This window comes from Nicotiana tabacum, chromosome 16 (assembly GCF_000715075.1).
Source record: "Nicotiana tabacum cultivar K326 chromosome 16, ASM71507v2, whole genome shotgun sequence".
NCBI classification, from domain to species: Eukaryota; Viridiplantae; Streptophyta; class Magnoliopsida; order Solanales; family Solanaceae; genus Nicotiana; species Nicotiana tabacum.
Window position 1 is genome coordinate 84,850,051 of NC_134095.1, and position 25,306 is coordinate 84,875,356.

The 25,306-nt window shown below is 40.0% G+C and overlaps 1 protein-coding gene across 1 annotated transcript; it reads left to right on the top strand.

Annotated features, from left to right (window-relative positions):
* Positions 1–345: 345 nt before the first annotated feature.
* On the top strand, positions 346–3,045 carry LOC107812648 (WAT1-related protein At1g43650-like). Its single transcript, XM_016637793.2, has 7 exons — positions 346–749; positions 859–921; positions 1,274–1,390; positions 1,473–1,707; positions 2,053–2,211; positions 2,301–2,452; positions 2,727–3,045. The coding sequence occupies exons 1-7, from the start codon at positions 571–573 to the stop codon at positions 2,842–2,844; spliced, it is 1,023 nt and encodes a 340-aa protein (XP_016493279.1). The 5' UTR covers positions 346–570; the 3' UTR covers positions 2,845–3,045.
* The last annotated feature ends 22,261 nt before the right edge of the window (positions 3,046–25,306 follow it).

A 25,306-nucleotide genomic window follows, 5' to 3' on the forward strand; every position in this document is an offset into this window, starting at 1 on the left:
CAAGATATGATAGAAATTAGTGACAATAAGTGAAGCTTGAGTACATTTTTTACCCGAACGAAAAATTAAATTTTCTAAGAGATTGAGTAATTTTATGTCTAGCATTCTTCTGTAAAGATAGAAATTAAAGGTTCTCTGCATACTATACACAACAAAGCTAGAAACTTTAGTCATGTTTAGGGGAAATGTCCAATCATGAAAGCGAATCTATATGTGAACCACACACTTCCTTGTACATTAAAGGAAGCCCTCATTGGGGGGAAAATAAAAAGGATATTTAAGATGATCTTTGGTGTTGAACATATATAAATATGTTTTTGATTTATATGAAAAGTTTTTTTTTTTTTTTACACTATCAAGTTAGCTAGACTTACTTGTTGTATAGATAGCACTAATTATTGTCTTATTTTTAATATTGCAAATCTCACTTTTTATGGCGGATAACCTGTAAATAATTTTTGATTGACCTGGTAGTATAAAAAAAATTTACACCGTAGTGCATAGTACTTAAACTATATAAATATAGAATTAACAAGAGGTATCAACAAGCTGGAAATTAGGCAAAAAACAATGGCTTTGAAGAGATATCAACCCTACTTGGCAATGATCTTTATACAGATATTATATGCAGGCATGGCTTTGTTCTCTAAAGCTTCCATCTCCAATGGCATGAACCCTTATGTGTTTGTGGTTTATCGACAAGCATTTGCAACTCTCGCCTTGGCTCCATTCGCGATTTTCCTCGAAAGGTCTTGCCTACCTAGCTATATATACACACTTCAAATTTTCATCTTATATGTATATATACATGGCTTGAATCTTATGCTAATATGTTGTTATTTTAACTTTGATTCACAGTAACAAGACAACTTCCCTTTCATTCCTCTTACTGGTGAAGATATTCTTTATATCCTTATTTGGGTACGGATTCCCGTTCTTCTTGTCTATGCATACAACTTATACATGATGCATATTTGATTTGTATGAAGCAAAATGTATAGCATCCACAACAATTATGTAAATTTAAGAAGAAAATACAGAACTTAGTCAATTGGATCGAAATGAGTGTAATAGAGTGCAGCCTTATTAATTTAGCTATTTTTTTTAATGCATACATAGTTCAAGCAGAAAACAATAGGTTCAGTTGAAATCAGGGGACTAGACTTATATTTACCTCTAACTGCTTGCACTCATAGAATTAAAACTTTAGTATGAATGGAGTTAGACTTTTTATTGGGACGTTTGCTGCCTACTCCTTGGTGTGAATTTTCAGGATTACATTGAGCCTGGATCTATGCTATGTGTCAATAAGTTATATATCAGCAACATTTGCAGCTGCAGGCACTAACATGATCCCTGTTATCACTTTCATCTTAGCCATATGCTTCAGGTACTTGTCTAAATATTTAAGAGAAAATTTATGTGAAGGCGTCAAATATTAACTAATTACCTTGTTTTTGTTGAATTTAAAGGATGGAGAGCATTTGTTATAAGCAAAGCCATGGAATAGCTAAAATTATTGGTTCATTTGTGTGTGTTGCTGGGGCTTTAGTGTATGCTTTTGTCAATGGACCTCCTCTCTATCCAGAAAGCCATAAACAAGTTCATTATTTAACTTCAAATGCCACCTCCAAAGGGGAATGGATTAAAGGTTCTCTCATCATGCTCTTAGCCAACACAATGTGGTCATTGTGGCTTATTTTGCAGGTGCGTCCTTCAATTCTCTGGACTATTTAACCTATGACAGCGAGTTAGTTATCACGAGTCATCATTACTAGGTTACTAATTAATATTTATTATAAAATTTTGTCTTCGATTTAACTTATCTGATTGTATGAATACTTTTTACACTAGCAATATAAAACTTAAACTCTTTATATTAAAAGTAAAAATGAAATTAAGAAGTGTCACTAGTAGTACTATACGTTGTGGCCCCTATGCTAAAGACTCGTTGTACATCCATAAAGGAAAGTTTTACCTTTAATTCTTTAACGATTGTCGCATGCATGTATAGGAGATGGAGTAAAAGTATGCTTCAATTTGTTCAAACAGGGTCCAATTATGAAACAATATCCAGCAAAAATAAGGCTTACAACTCTTCAATGCCTCTTTAGCTGCATTCAATCAGCAATTTGGGCTATTTCAGTAAAGAGGGACATAGCAGCATGGAAATTAGGTTTCAATTTCAATCTTCTTTCTGTGGCTTACTGTGTAAGAATGTTTCCATCTCTCAATTTTGATTTTTTATTATAAGTTTTCTAGCTGAGTTATAATTAATTAATTCTCTTGAAAATTGACAGGGTGTGTTGGTCACTGGGCTCTCATATTGGCTAAGAGCTTGGGTGATAGAGATAAAAGGACCAGTTTTTACAGCTATGTTTACTCCATTATCCTTAATAGTAACAGCCTTCTTTTCATCTATCTTTTGGAAAGAGACTCCTCATTTGGGAAGGTTCATACTTCTAAATTTCCTTTTCACTCTAGTTAAAGAAAAAAAATATTGTATTTTCTCTTTATAACAACAACAACAATCCAGTAAAATCTCACAGAGCCGCTGGGAGGGTAGAATGTACGCAGACTTTAATTTGTTTTTTAAAGTAAAAAATTATACTTAAGTCACATTTTTGGGAAAAAGACAGCCTAAGTTTTAAACTTTACTTTCCATTAATAGCACTACTTTTTCAAGTGGATTACCTAATGGTTTGTCCCTCTGAAAAAATTGACAGTGTATGTGGAGCAATATTGCTAGTGATGGGACTTTATGGTGTTTTGTGGGGTAAACAAAAGGAAGCAGAGTGTAATAACACAAGTCATCAATGCAAAGAGGAAATTAGCAGCATATAATGCGTTAAACCAGCAGCAAGTAATGGGTGGAAATGGTTACATTAAGATGATTACAGATATTGAAGTTTTCTTTTGTATTCTTTCTTCTCGGTTTCTATGAGTGTTTTGTCTGGTTTAATGTGAGTTGTTGGATGTAGTTTTGGTAGTAAGTTTTTTTTGTTTTGGGAGAATTGCGTTTTGGTTAAATTTTTAAAAATATATTACTAATAGTCTAATACATATATTATTAGAAGTTTATTACTAGCGTATATATCTATGTATATAAGCATATATAATGTATGCATATCGACTAGAAAAAGTAAATAGTAAATTCGACCAACTAAGTGAAAAATACAATTAATAAATGAAAAGGTTTTGGAACTCAAAATTTTGAAGGGATCTTTACACAAATAGCCGGTCATATTCACTATTACTTTTTCTAGCCATATACATAGATTATACATTGATTATATATAATTATACACATGCAATACATAACTTATGCATATATTATACATTCACCAGTTATTTATAGTTTAAGTGGTTGTGCGGTCGGCTAATTAGGTTAATCCTTCTTGAAACCAATTTTATTTCTATTTGGGCCAGGAAACATTTGTCTTCTAGCGAAAATTTTGAGTAAAAATAACATGGGCTAGCCAGTTTTCGACCTAGTCATTCAAAAATAGCCAGCGTTTGCAAAGTCATTGAAAAATAGCCACTATTTTGCTGCAACAGGGAAAGTTCCAACATAATATAATGGAGATCGGTGCACTTGTGTATGAACTTGTAATGACCCAGCCGGTCGTTTTCAGAATTAACGCCCCGATTCCCTATTAACTGCTTTTCCCGTATCTATTTCTGCTATTGTGAATTTGCCAAGATGGTTCATCTTGAGTTTCGGGGTGTTTTGGGACACTTAGTCCCTAAATGAGAGTTGAAGTCTTAAAGATTGGACCATAGTCGGAGTAGTGTGAAGACGGGTCCGGAATAGAATTTCGTCGATTCTGTTAGCTCCGTTGGGTGATTTCGGGCTTAGGAACATGTCCTGATTGTGTTTTAGAGGTCCGTAGCTTTTTTAGGCTTGAAATGGCAAAAGTTGAATTTTTTGAGTTTCGGGTTGATAGTGAAATTTTTTATATCGGGGTCGGAATCCGATTCTGGAAGTTGGAGTATGTCCGTAATGTTGAATATGACTTGTGCGCAAAATTTGGGGTCAATCGGAGATAGTTTGGTTGGTTTCGGCATCGGTTGTAGAATTTTGGAAATTCAAGTTCATTAGGTTTGGATTGGAGGGTGATTCGTGGTTTTAGCGTTGGTTGATGTGATTTGAGGGTTCGACTAAGTTCGTATGATCTTTTAAGATTGGTTGGTATGTTTGGTTGAGGTCCTAAGGACATCGAGTGAGTTTCGAATGCTTAACGGATTTGAATTTGGACTTAGGCAAATTTCTGAAGGGTTGAACCTGTTGTATTCGCACCTGTGGATTTTGGACCGCAGGTGCGGCGCTGCAGAAGGGGCTTGGTAACCGCAGATACGGTCTGAGGCATGAGGATCATTGGTCGCAAATGCAGCTTAAGGACCGCAGAAGCAGAACTGCATCTGCGAGGAATGTAGTGCTGGTGCGGTGTCTGGGGATTTAATGAAATTCCGCATATGCGGAGCCCCAGCCGCAGATGCGGGCATCGCTGGGCAGAAATAGGAAATTTTGAGGGTTTGAAGTTCATAATACCAAATTCGATTTTTAGCTCGGGAGAAGGTGATTTTGTGAGGATTTTGAAGAGGAAATCAGTGGGTAACGATTCCTAACCCTATTTCGTTTATATTTCAACAATCTATTGTTGTTTTACTCATCTAATCAAAGAATTTGAGTGAAAAATAGGGATTTGGGGGAAAGTTACCCAATCGAGTTTTTGGGATTTGATCGGGTTTTGGATGTCGGAATTGAGTAATTTTTGGACGAATGATCTCGTGAGCGAATGAGTGTTCTAAATTAGTAACTTTTACCCGATTCCGAGACATGGGCCCGAGAAAGATTTTTGGGGCATTTTCCTAATTTCTCGTCGTAGCTTTAAATTCATTAGTTAAAGTCGTTGCTTGTAGCTATATTTACATTATGCAATTGATTTGATTAGATTTGGGCCACTCAGAATTGGATACTCGTGGCAAGAGCGTGATATCGGATTGATTTTGAGCTTAGTTCGAGGTAAGTGGCTTGCCTAACCTTGTGGGGGGAACTCCCTTTAGGATTTTGATATTGTTATTATATGAATGCCCTGTATGTGAGGTGACGAGTGCGTACACGTGCTAAATGTTGAAAAACTCCGCTTTCATTAAGTAAATATCTTTGTTTTTCCTTTAATTGAGCAATACTAGTGTGTGAAGTCTCATGTTTAGATTAGGAAAGCATGCTTATGTGACTTAACTGTCTTATCTGCTTTAACTGCTTATTTGGATTCTGTGTAGCATGTTTAGAGTAGTAATTACCTATCTCTTGATACGAACTTGAATAGAACTGTAGATTTTCTTGTTGAGACTATTGTGTGTTTACTTTGGGACTATGGAACAGTATTCCGGGAGATCCCCCTGCACATTTATATTTGGGACTACGGGACGGTATCCTGGGAGATCCCCCTGTACTGGATATTTACTTTGGGACTACGGAACGGTATTCTGGGAGACCCCCCTGCACATTTACGATTTGGACTACCGGACGGTATCCTGGGATATCCTCTGTACATTTATGTTTGGGACTACGGACGTTATTGTGGGAGATCCCCTGTTGCTATCCTGTGTACTAAGTTATTTCTTTCTGCGATTTCATTTTTCACTAACTGTTAGTATTTCAGCTATACTGCCATATTTCTTCATTGACTATTAGCAATTATCTTCTCTTCCATATTTCATATTGTTTTATCTTTACATATATAACCAGTAGGGCCCCGATCTGATCTCGTCACTACTCGATCGAGGTTAGGCTTGACACTTACTGGGTACTGCTGTGGTGTACTCATGCCCTTTCCTGCACATGTTTTTCGTGTGTTGATCCAGACTCTTCTACTTAGCCATACTATCAGTGAGGCGAGGCGATCCAGAGACTTCGAGGTATATCTGTCGCGTCCGTAGACCTAGAAGTCCATTTCTATTCTCCCTGCAGTTATAGATGTCTTGTATTGTGACGACCCAGTCGGTTGTCTTAAGAATTAGCGCCCGATCCCCTATTAACTGCTTTTCTCAAGTTTATTTCTGCTATTTTGATTTACGGGACATTCGGTTTTGAGTTTCGGGGAGTTTTGGGACACTTAGTCCCTAAATGAGAGCTTAAGTGTTGGAAAGTTGACTGTAGTCGGAACAGTGTGAATATGGCCTCGGAATGGAAATTCGATGGTTCCGTTAGCTTCGTTAGGTGATTTTGGGCTTAAGGGCATGTTCGGATTGTGTTTTGGAGGCTCGTAGCTAATTTAGGCTTGAAATGCCAAAAGTTGAATTTTTGAAGTTTCCGGTTCGATAGTGAGATTTTGATCTGAGGGTCGGAATGGAATTCCGGAAGTTGGAGTAGTTCTGTAGTGTTGAATGTGACGTGTGTGCAAAATTTTAGGTCATTCGGACAAGGTTTGATAAACTTTTTGATCGAAAGCGTGTTTTGAGAATTTTGGAGTTCTTAGGCTTGAATCCATGGTTAATTCGAGGTTTCGATGTTATTTTAGGTGTTCTCCGGATTGGTATAAGTTTGGATAGTTGTTTGTGACTTATTGGTGCCTTTGGCTGAGGTCCCGGAGGCCTTGGGATGAATTCGGATGGTTGACGGAAAGATTTTGGAGTTAGAGTTGCAGCTTCAGCTGCTGGTTCTATCATAACCGCACCTGCGGTTTGGGTTCCACAGGTGCGGCGCTGCAAAAGCGGCTAAGAAGCCGCAGAAGCGAAATTGAGGGAGGTCAGCAGGTTCCTCAGATGCGGGAAATTTTCCGCAGAAGCGGAACCGCATCTGCGAGTTGGAGACCGCAGGTGCGGAAATTGGCCTTTTAATGAAAAGTCACAGATGCGACCTTGGCTCCGCAGATGCGGTCCTAGGGCCGCAAATGCAGAAATCGTTGCGCAGAACATATAAAATCTTGCCTTCGCGAAATTTAGCCATTTTCATCTTTTCAAAACGGGAAGAAGCTTGGGGAGCACTTTTCAAGAGGGATTTTCAGAGGAGTTCATTGAGGTAAGGTCTTTGGTCCCTAAACTCGTTATTGGAGTGATTTTTATCAATTTAAGCATGAAAAATTAAGGAAATCAGTGGTAATTGGGGGGTTAGGGCTTGTCTAATTGGAGACCTTTGAATGATGATTTGAGGGACAAATTGAGGTCCGATTTTGGTACTCTTGATATGACTGAACTCGTGAGAGTGCGAGGGTTCTGAAAATTTAAATTTTACCCGATTCCAAGACGTGGGCCCGAGGGGCATTTTGGTCATTTTACCTAATTTCGCGTATTAGCTTAGAATTTAATTGTAGAATCAGTTACTTGAAGTGTTATTTACATTATAAAATTTAATTGAATAGATTTAAGTCATTCGAAGTCGAGTACTCTTGGCAAGAATGTGGTCTCGGGTTGATTTTGAGCCGGTACAAAGTAAGTCGTTTGTCTAACCTTGTGTGGGGGACCTTCCCCTTAGTATTGGTATATTTGGTAATTGAAATGCCTTGTACATAAGGTGACGAGTGCGTACTTGTGCTGATTGTTGGAAATCCGATTTTTTAAAGTAATTACTAGTATGTTTCCTTTCCTGTTTCTATTACTTGCACTATTAAGCCTGTTGTTAGCTTAGGAAAGCATGTCTAAGTGACTTAATTACTTTATTTGCTCGACCTGCCTTACCTGAATTCTGTGCAGCATGCTAGGCTAGGATCACTTGTTGCCTTAATATGAAACCTTGTCATTTCTATATATTTTCTTGTTGCTGCTGTGTATTTATTTTGGGACCACGGATGTGGAATTCTGGTAGCTCCCCCTTGTCTGTTTATTTTGGGACTATGGATGTGGGATTCCGGTAGCTCCCCTTGTCTGTTTATTTTGGGACTACGGATGTGGGATTCTGGTAGATCCCCTTGCACAGTTATATGGAACTACAAGAATGCACCCTTGTAGATTCCCCCAGTACTGGGTATTTACATTTGGGACTACGGAACGGGATTCCAGTAGATCCCCGCGCACTATGAGTTGGACTACGGAACGAGATCCCAGGAGATCCATAGGATATGTACATATGGGACTACAGGACGGTATCCTGGGAGATCTCCGATTGTTATTATTGGTGCTGAGCTAGTTTTCCTTTCCGTATTTACCTTGTTTCTGTATAGTTGTTGTTGTCCTGTACACCCTGTGTTATTTTACTATTGTACTTATTCATAATGTTTTATTCTATACCGCTGATCTTTATATTTTATTTAACCTCAGTAAGGCCCTGACCTTCCTCGTCACTACCTAACCGAGGTTAGGCTTGGCACTTACTGAGTACCGTTGTGGTGTACTCATGCCCCTTCTGCGTATACTTTTCATATGCAGATCCAGGTACCGTTACTCAGGCCTACCATCCTTGAGGGAGGCGACTGCTCTAGAGACTTCGAGGTACATCTGTCGGGTCTGTAGACCGAGAAGTCCCTTTCTATTCTAGTTGTTAAACATTACCCTTCTGTATTTTCTTTCTTGTTAGATATTCTGGAGTTGGACTATTATATATTCCAAAGACTTGTGGTTCCGTGAGTTTCCGAGTTTTGGGATAGTGTACTTGGTTCTGAGAAATGTTGTGTTGTGTATGCCGAACGACACCTTTTAACACTGTCTTTTTTTATCACTCTTCTTTCTGCTTTAATTGTTTATATTCTGCATTTTGGTTATCTTCCGCAAATTTAGGCTTACCAAGTTGTAGAGGACTAGGTGTCGTCACGATGGTTCACAGAGGGCGAACCAGGGTCGTGACAAGTTGGTATCAGAGCTATAGGTTTATAGGAGTCATGGATCACAAGCTGGTTTATTAGAGTCTCATTGATCGGTACAGAGACATCTTTACTTATCTGCGATAAGTTATGTAACTGTTAGGAAAATTTCACTTCATTTATTTCCTTGTCGTGCGATATTTTGACATCACAATTCTAAACTTTTGTCTTCTATTCTCTCACAGATGGTGAGGACACGTGCTACCCGAGATGATCAGGCACCCGTGCCCCCTACTGCAGCCATTAGAGGCCGAGGTCGGGGTAGAGGCCGAGGACGCGCACGTGGTGCAGCTAGAGCACCTGCACAAGATGTCGCCGAGGTACCACCAGCAGTTCCAGTCAGAGTCTAGGAACCTGACACGCCTACTGCTACTACTACTCTAGCTCTTCAGGAGACTCTGGCATAGTTCATGAGCATGTACACCACTCTGGCTCAGGTAGGGTTGCTTCCCCTTGCTGCAGCTACATCTCAGGCTGGGGGAGGAGCACAAACTCCCACTGCCCGCACTCCTGAGCAGCGAGTGGATGTTGAGCAGGTCCTTGAGATTATTTATATACCGCTTGTAGTGCCAGTTCAGCCCGAGGAAAGGGCAGCGGCTTCCAAGGAGGAGCAGCTGAGGCTTGAGAGGTTCAAGAGGTACAAGCCTTCCGTATTCAACGGTCTAGCATCGGAGGATGCTCTGGGATTTCTAGATGAGAGTTAGCGCATTCTCTAGGATCGAGCGGAGTTTCCTTCACTACTTTCCATCTTCGAGGAGCCGCCTATGAGTAGTGGCGCACCTATGAGTTAAACAATCCGGATGAGGCTGCTTCACTGACTTGAACTCAGTTTTTAGATTTGCTCCTAAGAGAGTATGTTCCTCAGAGCCTCAAGGACGCATGGCGTGCAGAGTTTGAGCATTTGCGCCAGGGTTCTATGAATATCTCAGAGTATGATGTCTGTTACACTAGTTTGGCTAGGCATGCGCCAACCTTGGTTTCTACTATTAGCAAGAGGGTTCGCCGGTTTATTGAGGGCCTTATTCCCAGCATCAATTCTAGCATGGCTCGTGAGTTGGAGATGGATATTTCTTATCAGCAGGTGGTGAGCATTGCTAGGAGGATTAAGGGTATGCATGCTAGGGAGAGAGAGGAGAGGGAGGCGAAGAGGTCTCAAAAGTCAGGCCATTATTCTAGTGCCTGTATCCCAGCTGCAGGTTGTCATGGTCGGGGTTATATGAGTCGTCTTATTCATTCAGCTCTTCTAGCAGTCAGTAGTGCTCCAGCTCCTCATAGACCTCGGGAGCCTTATTATGCACCACCGGTATCTAGCGCGCCTCCTGCACGGGGTGCTTTCAGAGGTCAGTCCGGCAGACCTGGCCCGAGCTAGTCATAGCCACCACGTCCTCCCAGAGCTTATTTTGAGTGTGGTGACACACGTCATATGGTGAGGGATTGCCCCATACTTGAGAGGGGTGTACCTCCATAGACTTCTCAGCCACAAGGTACCCCCGCAGAGTTCTCAGGCTATGGTTACAACTCCAGTTGCAATCCCACCTGCTTAGCCAGCCAGAGGTATAGGTCGGGGGGGTAGAGGTCACCCTAAAGGGGGAGGCCAGGCCAGATACTATGCCCTTCCTGCCCATACCGAGGTTGTTGCCTCCGATTCTGTCATCACATGTATTATACTGGTTTGTCACAGAAATGCATCGGTTCTATTCGATCCAGGCTCCACTTATTCTTATGTGTCTTCTTATTTTGCTCCGCATTTGAGTGTATCTCGGGATTGTTTGAGTTCCCCTGTTTATGTTTCTACTCCTGTGGGAGGTTCTCTTGTTGTGGACCGCATTTATCGGTCGTGTTTGGTTGCTCTTAGTTATTTTGAGACCAGAGCTAATTTATTATTGCTCAACATGGTAGATTTTGGCATTATCTTGGGCATGGACTAGTTGTCACCCTATTATGCTATTCTTGATTGTCACACCAAAATCGTGACGCTAGTTATGCCAGGTGTACCGCGTGTTGAGTGGAGGGGTACTTTATATCACACTCCCAGTAGAGTTATTTCTTTTATTAAAGCTCAGCGTATGGTTGAGAAGGGTGTGACGCATATTTAGCTTATGTGAGAGATGTCAGTATTGATACCCCTTCAGTTGATTTAGTTCCAGTAGTACGGGATTTTCCCGATGTGTTTTCAGCTGACCTTCCGGGCATGCCGCCTAATAGAGATATTGATTTTGGCATTGATTTGTTGTCGGGCACTCGGCCCATTTCTATTCCATCGTATCATATGGCTCCTCCTGGGTTGAAGGAGGTGAAGGATCAATTATAGGAATTGCTGGATAAGGGTTTTATTCGGCCCAATATATCACCTTGGGGTGCTCCTGTCTTGTTTGTGAAGAAAAAGGATGGTTCTATGCGTATGTGTATTGACTATCGCTAGTTGAACAAGGTTACAGTGAAGAACCGTTATCCTTTACCTCATATTGATGATCTGTTTGACCAGCTTTAGGGCGCACGGGTGTTTTCTAAGATTGACTTGTGCTCATGTTACCATCAGTTGAAGATTCGGGAGCCAGATATCCCGAAGACTACTTTCAGGACTCGGTATGGTCATTACGAGTTCCTTGTTACGTCATTTGGGCTGACCAATGCCCCAACAGCCTTTATACATTTGATGCACAGTGTGTTCTGGCCGTATCTTGACTCGTTCGTGATTATCTTTATTGATGATATTCTGGTGTCTTCCCGAAGTTGGGAAGATCATGAGCAGCACCTGAGAACTGTGCTTCAGACTCTGAGAGAGAAGAAGTTATATGCTAAGTTCTCGAAATGTGAGATTTGGTTGGATTCGGTGGCATTCTTAGGTCACGTGGTATCGAGTGAGGGTATCCAGGTGGATCCAAAGATGATAGAGGTCGTGCAGAGTTGGCCCAGACCACCCTCAGCTACAGAGATCCGTAGTTTCTTTGGCTTGGGTACTACCATCATTTTGTTGAGAGGTTTTCATCGATTGCAGCCCCTATGACCAGGTTGACCCAGAAGGGTGCTCCGTTCCAGTGGACGGAGGAATGTGAGGAGAGCTTCCAGAATCTCAAGGTAGCTTTGACTACAGCCCCAATTTTGATACTGCCTACAGGTTCAGGGTCTTATACGGTCTATTGTGATGCCTCGAGGGTTGGCCTTGGAGCGATGTTGGTGCAGGACTGTAGGGTGATTGCCTACATATCCAGATAGTTGAAGATACATGAGAAGAACTACCCTGTTCACGACCTTGAGTTAGCTGCCATTATTCACGCTCTGAAGATTTGGCGCCATTTCTTATACGGTGTGCCTTGTGAGATTTATACTAACCGTTGGAGCTTACAGCACTTGTTCAAGCAAAAGGATCTAAATTTGCACTAGAGGAGGTGGTTAGAGTTGTTGAAGGAATATGATATCACTGTTCTGTATAACCCGGGCAAGGTCAATGTGGTGGCCGATGCTTTGAGTCGCTGGGTAGAGAGTTTGGGGAGTTTGGCTTATTTACCAACATCGGAGAGGCCTATGGCGATGGATGTTCAGGACTTAGCCAGCCAGTTTGTGAGATTGGATCTTTCAGAGCCCAGTCGGGTTCTAGCTTGCGTGGTTTCTCGGTCTTCTTTATTTGGTCGTATCAGGGAGCGGCAATATGATGACCCTCATTTGCTTGTCCTCAAGGACAAGGTTCAGCACGGTGATGCCAGAGATGTGACTATTGGTGATGATGACATATTGAAGATGTAGGGTCGGATTTGTGTACCCAATGTTGATGGGCTTCGAGAGTTGATTCTAGAGGAGGCCCATAGCTCGCGGTATTCCATTCATCCGGGTGCCGCAAAGATGTATCAGGATTTGAGGCAGCACTACTAGTGGAGGCAAATGAAGAAGGATATAGTTGGATTTGTAGCTTGGTGCCTCAACTGTCAGCAGGTGAAGTATGAGCACCAGAGACCAGGTGGGTTACTTCAGTAGATAGAGATTCCGGAGTGGAAGTGGGAGCGGATTACCATGGACTTTGTAGTTGGGCTCCCACGAACTTTGAGAAAGTTTATGCTATTTGGGTAATTGTGGATCGGCTGACCAAGTCCGCTCATTTTATTCTTGTGTGTACTACTTATTCTTCGGAGCGGTTGGCGGAGATTTATATCTGGGAGATTGTTCGTCTGCATAGTATTCCGGTTTCCATCATTTCAGATAGAGGTACTCAGTTCACATCACGGTTCTGGAGGGCCGTTCAGCATGAGTTGGGTACTCGGGTGGAGTCGAGTATAGTATTTCACCCTCAGACGGACGGACAGTCTGAACGCACTATTCAGATTCTTGAGGATATGCTCCGTGTGTGTGTGATTGAGTTTGGAGAGTCTTGGGATCAGTTCTTGCCATTGGCGGAGTTTGCTTATAACAACAGCTATCAGTCCAGCATTCAGATGGCACCGTATGAGGCTTTATATGGGAGATGGTGTAGATCCCCGGTGGGTTGGTTTGAGCCGGGTGAGGCTAGATTGTTGGGCACAGACCTAGTTCAGGATGCTTTGGAGAAGGTTAAGGTGATTCAGGATAGACTCCGTACAGCCAGTCCAGACAGAAGAGTTACACGAATCGGAAGGTTCGTGATGTTTCCTATATGGTTGGAGAGCGGGTTCTGCTTCAGGCATTGCCTATGAAGGGTGTTATGAGATTTGGGAAGAAAGGGAAGTTGAGTTCGAGATTTATTGACCCTTTTGAGATATTGAGGCATGTTGGGGATGTTGCTTATGAGCTTGCCTTACCTCCTAGCTTGGCCGGAGTTCATCCGATATTCCATGTTTCGATGCTCCGGAGGTATCACGGTGATCTGTCACATGTGTTGGATTTCAGTTCAGTCCAGTTGGACAAGGATCTATCTTATGTTGAGGAGCCAGTGGCAATATTGGACAGGCAGGTTAGAAAGCTGAGGTCAAATAACATTGCATCAGTAAAGGTTCAGTGGCGGGGCCAGCCGGTCGAGGAGGCGACCTGGGAGATCGAGTAGGATATGCGCAGCCGTTACCCTCATCTTTTCACTACTTCATGTATGTCTTTATGCTTGTTCGAGGACGAACGAATGTTTAAGTGTAAGAGGATCTGACGACCCGGCCAGTCGTCTTAAGAATTAACGCCCTGATCCCCTATTAACTGCTTTCCCCGAGTTTATTTCTGCTATTTTGATTTGTCGGGACGTTCGGTTTTAAGTTTCGGGGAGTTTTGGGATACTTAGTCCATAAATGAGAGATTAAGTGTTGGAAAGTTGACCGTATTCGGAACAGTGCGAAGACGGCCTCGGAATAGAAATCTAATGGTTCTGTTAGCTCCGTTAGGTGATTTTGGGCTTAAGGGCGTGTTTGGATTGTGTTTTGGAGGTCCCTAGCTAATTTAGGCTTGAAATGTCAAAAGTTAAATTTTTGAAGTTTCCGGTCCGATAGTGAGGTTTTGATCCGAGGGTCGGAATGGAATTCCGTAAGTTGAAGTAGTTCTGTAGTGTTGAATGTGACGTGTGTGCAAAATTTCCGGTCATTCGGACAAGGTTTGATAGACTTTTTGATCGAAAGTGTGCTTTGAGAATTTTTGAGTTCTTAGGCTTGAATCCATGGTTAATTCGAGGTTTCGATGTTGTTTTAGGTGTTCTAAGGATTGGTACAAGTTTGGATAGTTGTTTGTGACTTATTGGTGCCTTTGGCTGAGGTCCCGGAGGCCTCGGAATAAATTCGGATGGTTGACGGAAAGATTTTGGAGTTAGAGTTGCAGCTTCAGCTGCTGGTTCTATTATAACCGCACCTGCAGTTTGGGTTCCACAGGTGTGGCTCCTCAGAAGAGGCTAAGAGGCTGCAGAAGCGAATTGAGGGAGGCCAGCAGGTTCCGCAGATGCAAGAGATTTTCCGCAGAAACGGAACCGCATCTGCGAGTTGGAGACCGCAGGTGCGAAAATTGGCCCTTTAATGAAAAGTCGCAGATGCGACCTTGGCTCTGCAAAAGCGGGACCACAGATGCGGTCCCAGGGCCACAAATGCGGAAATCGCTGGGCAGAACATATAAATTCTTGCCTTCGCGAAATTTAGCCATTTTCATCTTTTCAAACGGGAAGAAGCTTGGGGAGCACTTTTCAAGATTGATTTTTGGAGGAGTTCATTGGGGTAAGGTCTTTGGTCCCTAAACTCGTTATTGGAGTAATTTTTATCAATTTAAGCATGAAATATTAAGGAAAATCAGTGGTAATTGGTGGGTTAGGGCTTGTCTAATTTGAGACCTTTGAATGATGATTTGAGGGATAAATTGAGGTCCGATTTTGGTACTCTTGATATGACTGAACTCGTGAGAGTGCGAGAGTTCTGGAAATATAAATTTTACCCGATTCCGAGACATGGGCCCGAGGGGCATTTTGGTCATTTTACCTAATTTTGCGTATTAGCTTAGAATTTAATTGTAGAATCAATTACTTAAAGTGTTATTTACATTATGAAATTTAATTGAATAGATTTGGGTCATTCGGAGTCGAGTACTCGTGGCAAGAACGTGGTCTCGGGTTGATTTTGAGCCGGCTCGAGGTAAGTGGCTTGTCTAACCTTGTGTGGGGGACCTTCCCCTTAGGATTGATATATTTGGTAATTGAAATGTCTTGTACGTGAGGTGACGAGTGTGTACTTGTGTTGATTGTTGGAAATCCGATTTTCTTTAAGTAATTACTAGTATGTTTCCTTTCCTATTTCTATTACTTGCACTATTAAACTTGTTGTTAGCTTAGGAAAGCATGTCTAAGTGAATTAATTGCTTTATTTGCTCGACCTGCCTTACCTGAATTATGTGCAGCATGCTAGGCTAGGATCACTTGTTGCCTTAATATGAAACCTTGCCATTTCTGTATATTTTTCTGTTGATGCTGTGTATTTATTTTGGGACTACGGATGTGGGATTCCGGTAGCTCCCCCATGTCTGTTTATTTTGGGACTATGGATATGGGATTCCGGTAGCTCCCCCTTGTCAGTTTATTTTGGGACTATGGATGTGGGATTCCGGTAGATCCCCCTGCACAGTTATATAAAACACGGGAATGCACCCGATAGATTCCCACAATACTGAGTATTTACATTTGGGTCTACGGAACAGGATTCCGGTAGATCCCCGCGCACTATGAGTTGGACTACAGAACGAGATCCCAGGAGATCCATTATATGTACATATGGGACTACGGGATGGTATCCTGAGAGATCTCCGATTGTTTTTTTTGGTGCAGAGTTGTACTTTCTTTCCGTGTTTATCTTGTTTCTGTATATTTCTTGTTGTCATGTACACCCTGTGTTATTTTACTGTTGTACTTATTCATATTGTTCTATTCTATACTACTAATCTTTATATTTTATTTAACCTCAGTAGGGCCCTGACCTTCCTCGTCACTTTCCAACCGAGGTTAGGCTTTGCACTTACTAAGTACCACTGTGGTGTACTCATGCCCCTTCTGCACATGTTTTTCATGTGCAGATCCAGGTACTGTTACTCAAGCCTACCATCCTTGAGGGAGGCGACTGCTCTAGAGACTTCGAGGTACATTTGCCGTGTCTGCAGACCGAGAAGTCCCTTTCTATTCTAGCTATTAAACATTGCCCTTCTGTATTTTCTTTCTTGTTAGATATTCTGGAGTTAGACTATTAGATATTCCAAAGGCTTTTATTTCCGTGAGTTTCCGGGTTTTGGAATAGTACACTTGGTTCTGAGAAATGTTGTGTTGTGTATGCCGAGCGGCACCTTTTAACACTATCTTTTTTTATCACTTTTCTTTTTGATTTAATTGCTTATATTCTGCATTTTGGTTATCTTCCGCAAATTTAGGCTTACCTAGTTGTAGAGGACTAGGTGTCATCACGATGTTCGCGGAGGGCGAACCGGGGTCGTGACATGTATGCTCCTTTGCTTAGACTTCTGGAGTTAGAACACTATGTATTTCTTTAGCATGTGATTCATGAGATTCTGGATTTTGGGAGTGTTATGTTTAGTTCGAGAGTATTATTATTGTATATGTCGAACGACATTTTAAGCTTATATTTACCTGCTTATTGTTAGTTTCGTATCTTTATTTCATTTTCGCAATTTGTTAGGCTTACCTAGTCGTAGGGACTAGGTGCCGTCACGACAGTTCATGGAGGGAGAACTTGGGTCGTGACATAACTTCCAGCATATTATGCTGGAACTCTAACACGCGAAAAGTTCCAGTATATTATGCTGGACCGGTATATTATACTGGAGTTCCAGTATTACTGGAACTCCAGTATAATATACTGGAGTATTTTTCCGGATTTTGAACAGTGTATTCGTTCAAATTTATCTTTACATGAAAAGTGGCTAAATTTCGATTACTTTTGAAATTGTGGCTATTTTTGAATGACCACTTGTAAATCCAACTATTTTTAAATTTCTTCCAAATTTTGAAGCACGGTTGTTAGAACTACTTGACTCACGGTGATGGCTAAAATTTCTGATCAATTGGCATAATTAGCCATAAATTCTGGCCATCGCCATAATTGAATTACAAAAATCTTGGTAATTATCACAACTGGCTACAAATTCTAACCATCGCCATAACTGATTTACAAATATCCTAGGGAGAAATTCAAAAATAGCCAAATTTACAACTGGTCGTTAAAAAATAGCTCAATTTCAAAAGTAATCGAAATTTAGTCATTTTTCATGTAAAGATAAATTTGAGCGAAAACACTGTTCAAACCCCAAAAAATACGCCAGTATATTATGCTGGAGTTCTAGCATAAGTATACTTGAACTCCAGCTCTAGCATAAGTATATTTGAACTCCAACATATTATACTGGAGTTCCAGGATAAGTATGATGGAACTCCAGCATAATATGATGGAGTTCCAGTATAAGTACACTAGAATACCAGCATAATATACTGGAGTTCCAGCAAGTATACCGGTCCAGCATAATATGCTGGAATTCATACACAGGTGCACCGAACTCCAATATATTATGTTGGACCGGTCTTTGTTGCAGCAAAATAGTGGCTATTTTTTATTGACTTGATAAACGCTGGCTATTTTTGAATGACCAGTCCAAAAACTGATTATACCGTGCTATTTTTACAATATCCTAGCATTGTCATAATTAGCCATAAATTTTAACCATCGCAATAACTGATTTGCGAAAATCATGGCAAATTGCCATAATGGGCCACAAAGTTTGACGAACACCATAACTACTGGGCAAAAAATTTCCATCATATTTTTCTTTAAAATTATGGTCTACTGAAAACAGTCTTTCCACCTTTTTGAAGGTAAGGGTAAAGTCTTTGTACACACTATCCTCTCCAAACTTCATTTGTGGAATTACATTGGATTTGTTGTTATTGTTATTGTATTTTTCTTTAAAATTAATTTAAATTAACATCAAATGACTCCAAATTTGAAATACAATCTTTTAGTATTAATTACAATAATTTTCATGGTAAGATTCAACTTAAACCTTCACAAATTAATAGACCCACTTTGTGTTATTCTTCAATAAGTTTTTTTCAAGCTCAAACAAAAATCAGCGATGATAATTTCAAATATTTTCTCCAACCAAACAATCCAAATCATTAAAGATAGATAATCTAAGCTCAATGGAATATTTCCACAATTCAAATCCGAATAATTAATGCGTCTTTAATTTTCTACATTGCATATTCTATTATATTTTAGTTTAAAAAGGAGAAGAAGATGCAGAAGAAAGGAAGGCAGAGAAGAAGAAGCTCACCAACTCCGCTTTCTAACGAGGTTAAAGTGTGATCTAGAAAACAGAAAACGAGGCCTGGGTCTTATCGAACGAGAAGTTTGAAGATAGAGACCATGTTCACACGAAATCATAAAGGTTTCAGGACCGGAACACGCCCAACTATTCCTTATAAAAAGAACTAAGCGATCGCTGCAAATATAATCTGGTCCAAGAATCCGGAGTCGAATCCCACAGAAAACTAAGGTTTAGCTACAACTGTTTATTAATACTAAGAAAAAAAGCTCGAACAATTTCTATGTTATAAATATTAAGATTCTATTTTCTAACTAATTAAAGTAGTGAATTAGTAGGGATATTAGGGGTTGGAAAAAAGATTAAGGAGGTCTAGAGTTATAATTTTCCCAATTGTCGGAATTCTTCTCGCTACGTCTTCTATAATTTTGCCTAAGTATTCTCTACCTGTCATGAGTACTTTGGGTGTCGTAGCTCTCTCTTGAGCAACTACCACAATTTACTAAACATATTCTCTCAAACTATGCTAGCTGTCACTAATTCACCGCTCACTACGATCGCACCAAGGTTTCGCTATCTCTAATCCCGCCTTTAAACCTTCCGTATTGATCTCTCACATATATTAGGAGTGGTGTTATTCAACAACTACCTAAATATGTATCCACTCTCAAGCAATACACACTAAATAGCACAGTCAATTGATGGCCATTCAATCAACAATAATAAACACGTAGTTGAACAAGTAGAGAAATCCAAAGGTTAAATTATATTAAACGTAATTAAAAGTCATCCTCCAAGAGGTACCATCAAACCATAAATGAGAAATTAGATATTCTTAGTCATGCTAACAATCATGATAGTAATTGAAAGCATTAAGATACTGATTAAGGAAAAATGGAAGAGAAAACTCTTGAGATTCGTTACTTCAAAGTTCCAAGTGTTCTCACAGCCTTTTGCCTCTCTAATATTGTCTCCCCAATAATGTCTAACTACTCAGAAATTGGTTTAGAACCCCTTTCATACATGTTGGGGCCTGTAGGGTCGAAATTACTGATAAGTGGGGATTTTAATCTATTATTTGCTCTTTCTCACTTGTGTTTTGGGCCTAAAATGCGTGAAAGTATTCCCGAAAACTAATGTAATATGTTTGTTTGTAGAGATTGTTCATAATGAGCCAAAGTAGCCATGATCAACTCATAAAGGAGTCAAAACTTGAATAAAGACCAAGACTAGGCCAGGAGCTATGGAACACGGACCACGACAGAAAAGTGCGGTCGCGAAAGTGTCAACGCAGACACGGTTATTAATTCGCGGATCGCAAAAGGGAGAATCAGAGAGATGGTTTTTGGGCACAGACATGGACACGGACCGCGTCAGAATTTGGCAGTCGTGAAAATACCACAGCGGTCGCGATTGGAATTTCGCGGACCACTTTTGCTAAGGTTCAGAGAGCTTACTAAAAAGGCAAAATTATTAAGAGTGAACCGCATCAAAATTATGGGGCCGCAGAAGGCTCTCACGTGGACGCGGTGACTATTATGCAGCTCATGAAATAAGGTTCAACCCAGTCCCAGATGTAAAGAAACGCGGACGCGGTCAATATTATGCGGGCGCGATCAGAATTACGCGGCCACGAAACCTTCGCAGGGGCATTTTTGTCCGAAAATTTCAGCATAATATAAATAGATCTTTTCCACATTTTTAGGTGAAGTTTTGTTTATTGAGTACGTGAGACGGCTGGAAATACCAATTTTGATAATTTTGTATTAGATTCAACTTTTAACATTAGCTTTTCATCTTTTAATCTAATATTATGAATTCTATCTTTATTTCATCTTTGATTTCTACTATTTCCATGAGTAGCTAAACCCATAGCTAGGGTTGTGACACAACCCTAGTGTGGGTATTTGATGCGTCTTGAATTTTAGGGCTCGAATGTGTATGGGTTAGTGATATTTAGCCTAGTTCTTGCTAGAACAATTGAATTAGTATTTGCAAATACTGATTTATGCCTTTATGACTTTGTCTCTACTTGAGAAAGAGGGACTAAGTCTAGGAAAACTAGGCTAACAAGGAATTGCGGTGAACTCAAGAAAATAATAACCCTAATTAAAGGGTTAAACCTAGAGATAGTAATACCCGACTTGAGCTAAAATTATTTGAATTGCATGAATACCCATTTGAACTTGAGAAAGCCAAATTGGGCAAAATTACTCAAACTACCAAGAGGTATAGAGTGAGTACCCGAGTGTGATAGCTATATTACGACCTCAATTAATCATATGATTGCCCTAGATTCTTGCTACTTGTTAGATACCCACCTAGGCGGAAGTCACTATTAACAGTCATCCCCCAAGAGGTTTCATCAAATCCTAGATGAGAAATTAGATATTCATAGTCATGCTAACAATCATGATAATAATTGAAAGCATTAAAATATAGATTAAGGAAGAACAGAAGAGAAAACTCTTGTGATTTGTTGCTTCCAAGTGTTCCCGTAGCCTTCTATCTCTCCAAAATTGTCTAACTACTAAAAAATAGGTTTAGAACCTCTTTTATACATATTGGGGCGTGTAGGGTCGAAACTACCAAGTCCTAGCCGAATTAGGATGAAATCCGTCCTTGGGCATCTTGCTTGGTGCCTGGCGCCAACCAGGACATCAAACATTTTCTACTTTGTACTCTACTGTCCTTGGAGTTTTGGTTGGTGCCTGGCACGAACCTGGGCACCAAAATCATATTCCCTCCAAATCTTTTGTTTTTATTTCAATTTGCATGCAAGCTTTCCAAATCACTTCCAATCGACTCATACACGAATAAACACCGTTATTAAGCTCAAGTCACAAATATTCACATCAAAGTTAATTACAAGATCAAGGCATAATGCAAGGTAAAAATACATGCAAAAATATGGATTTTTAGCCTAATATCACCACCCCACACTTAAGCTCTTGCTTGTCCTCGAGCAACCTAAAACCTTGCTAACCAAAAAATGCAAGCAAGTCATCATACAACAGGGGAGCAGTTGGCAATTCAATACACTACACCTTTGACCATGGTTGATACCAACAATTAAGACCTTGCATACGCCTTCATACGTTTCCCAACTTTCACATGCCTGAATATTAGTGACCAATTTAATACACTCAAACAACCTACCCATAACCACCCAACCTCAAAGACTGACTCGTCGCCAATAAGCACTCTCAACTTATGCACTCACCCAACAAGAGATGTAATAATGTCACATATCCGTCATGGAATCATGTGCCTCCCCAAAGAATAAGAAGGTTTTTCGTCCACACATTCAAATATGCATTCGAATATAATTTAAGGACATCGCATATATGAACAAAGAACCTCTAACTCTCAAAAAGAAATTCATGTGCATTCCGTTATTGTACCATAGGCTTTCCCATAGTGTATATCTCCACTAATCTAAGCTCGCAAAATCTAAGATCAATTATGTCTTTACGGGTTGTAATATAGGCTAAGGGATGTGTTAGTTTGTATGGGTCCACCATAAAACAGTATGTAAATAAGGCAGAGGATTTCTACGTGGAAAACTCCCACACAATGGGATAAAAAACCATGACCTACACCTATAGGCTTTTAACTTCACTAACTTGCAATCTACCTATTACAAGCCACTTTACAATGATTCCTATTGCAAAGGATTTAATCAACTAACTTGTGGTACTCTTACCACAAGCCACTTTGTGACTTCCTAGTTACAAAGGCTTTTTCTAACTTGTGATGCTCTCACCACAAGCCACTTTGTAACTCTAAAATTACAAAGACTTTTCCTTATGACTAAATCTAGTCACAACATAAACTTAAGGAGTTTACGAACTTACAAGAGGATTCCTAATCAGAATGCTTCTAGGTAAGCAGTTTAGGAGATACAATAAGTACAACAACAAGGTTACAACTCAACTAGGACAAAAATAGGCTATCTTTTAGGAACTGGTCCGTAATTGCGTTCAACCTTATTCTTCAAGCTTGTGAGGATTGATTTCTCTGTTTTTGCAAGAAGCTTGAATGAGAAACAGAAACCTTCCAGTGATATTTTGTATAAAGCTCATTATGGGTACATCTTGATCATATCACTTGAAAAGATGTGAGTACTTTGTTTGGTTAGAGAATGAGTGGGCGGACAGTGCAGTGCGGCAGAAACAATGCTGCCAATCACCTTATTTCCAGCTATGTCCAATTAACTTTGTACTGCTATGAGGAAACCACAAGGGTATCAGGTCCTTGTGTGGGTTCCTAGCTCCTGAAGTTGTCGTAGTTCACCTTTAGCTATAATCCATTAAGGCTTGCAGCAGTCCAAGTAGGTCAGGTTCCTTATCTGGTTCTTAACAATAAGTTTGTTAGATCATCAAAACATAAGGAAAGAGTATTTAAAGTCTATAAATTTCCCCTTTTTTATGATGACAAACTTAACATTTATAGGGTGGAATTTAGGCAGTAAGAACCAGTTTTAAAGTGCAGGGAACACATGGGAACACAGAGTTCCCCCTGAGACTATGCCTTATCGTAACAATAGTTTACATGGTCAGATCAGTAAGAACTAGTTCCCCCATGTTTTTTCCCCTAAGTCCTATTTTCCCCCTTTTGGCATCATTAAAAAGAACAACAGCACAAAGAAGTCCAGCAAAGCTAACTCATGCCACATATGTGCACGCAATCATGATAGAGAATAGAACGCAGAGAGAGTACTAACATAATAAAACGAGGATTTATATTAATAATGATTTAATATGCCTCTGCCTTTTAAAAAAAGGAAGAGGCAACATAAGACTTGTTAACAGGAGCTGTAGTGTTTCATCCCAACCATCAAAAAAAGAAAATAAAAAAAAACATCCGCCAAACCATCAACAAAGAAACAAAAACATAAGAAACATATCTTGAAAACTGGTCACTGAAGGAGTACTTAGGATGGCACTAGGAGTAAAAGGCTTGGTAGTTGCAGCAAGTGTCTGGAGAACGAGGTCTATTCGGGCGTTTGCCAACTTTTGCTCATTGAGCAGTTCTGCTTTCAGGTTCTTTACTTGCGCCGTGAGATCAGCATTCTCATGTGTCAAACTAGCCTCTTCATCATTCGACATGGGAACCCCTCGGGCTTGCTGACCTTTCAGGATAGCATCCTGGCCTTCAACCGACCAATTCCTCGGCTGCATTGTTCTGGGCATTGATAAGCTGAGAAACAATTGATGTACTTCCTATCCCCCCATACTTTTCCACACACTCACTCTTCCAAAGTTGTCTGTGAGAAGTGTTGATACCCAATTTTTCCCTATGTATTTTTACATGCAAATACTTTCAAAATAGCGTATATATGCATATATAAGTATGTCCAGTGTTTAAATAATTTTCCTAATTTCTAAAAGATTTTTAAACTGATTTATTGCCCAATTTAGCAGCATGAAAACCAATAATTATTCCCAAAATTATTATTTTGGTGAATAACTTACTTTATTCTCATATATATACCAAAATATAGCTAGGGTAATTCTTATACATTTTTTACAAATTTATTTGGTATTTTAAAAGCTAAATTGCATATAATTGCATTTTTAGCCTATTTTAAGACTAATAGCATTTTATAATTATGAAATTGGTTCCAATATTTTTAAATTAATACTTATATATTATTAACTGATCTCGTACTTTTAATTTGCTTTCAAAATTATTTTTACTATTTTTATAAAATAGAAAGGGAAAAACTGGCTATTTAAAATCTGACCCATTTTTATTTCAATTATAGCCAAATTTGATCCCCTTAATTAACCCAATTTCAAATCCCCAATTAACCAGCGCAATTTTTAACTCGCCCTTACCCAACTAATCTAACCCGCCTGACCTTCCCTTTTGATCCAGGTCGTTGATCATTTTGATCAACAACCACGATTTTCCCTTTCCTTTTTAATTCACAAGCACCCCCCCAACCCTACTTCATTTCTCACCAACCGCCGCCTCTGAACTCTCAAACTCTCTCAAACACTCTCAAACCTTCCCTAACCCTAGCCCCCTCTCACCGTCTTCCATCTTAAACTCACCAGAATCAATGACTTCTCAGGCCCTGGGAGTCTTAAACTCACCTACCTTTGCTCTTGTACACTTGGTACTTGAAGATTCGGGGTCTAACCTCGAAGGTTCTCACTCGGATATTTGCCGGCTCGAGGTTTCACGGCCATCTCCCGCTTTGCTCCGGCGTATCCTGGTCTTATGAGCCTGTTTCTGACTTCTCTGACTCAGATCAGAGACTTTTTTAAAGCCTTTTTCATTCTAGGGTTTTTTTGAAACCCTAACCCTTCGAGGTTTTCTCCGACTTTTCTTAGATTTGTTATATATCTATGCTCTACTTGAGTTTTCAAACCATTTCCCTAATTTCTTCTTTCAAAAATTATTTTTTTAAGGTCTTTCTTTTCCGATCTAGGGTTTTCTAAAATGTTTAAGTGATTTATGACTTTCCTTTTCCTTTATGTGTACTTGCTCCTACTGTGTTCTTGTATTCTTCCTTTTACCATGCTCTTGTATGACTATCTTACTGTGTTCTTTTATATGTGCTTTTCTGCTGTAATTTTCTGAAGTTTTTGTGTTCTTCTACTGTATTTTCCTACTAAGTTCTTAAAGTTCTTTGTTTGCCTTCTACTAAGCCCTGTTTAAGTTCCTTTTAGAAAACTCCTTAAGTATGTTTCTTTTACTATTCCTACCAATATTTCCATTATGTTCTGTGAATCTCTCTACTTTAT

Bases quoted from the DNA above. Each gene is read 5' to 3' on its own strand.
- LOC107812648 (XM_016637793.2), top strand. From the start codon at position 571: ATGGCTTTGAAGAGATATCAACCCTACTTGGCAATGATCTTTATACAG. The intron at 1,391-1,472 runs GTACTTGTCTAA...TTGAATTTAAAG, and splicing joins ATCTTAGCCATATGCTTCAG to GATGGAGAGCATTTGTTATA. The intron at 2,453-2,726 runs GTTCATACTTCT...AAAAATTGACAG, and splicing joins GAGACTCCTCATTTGGGAAG to TGTATGTGGAGCAATATTGC.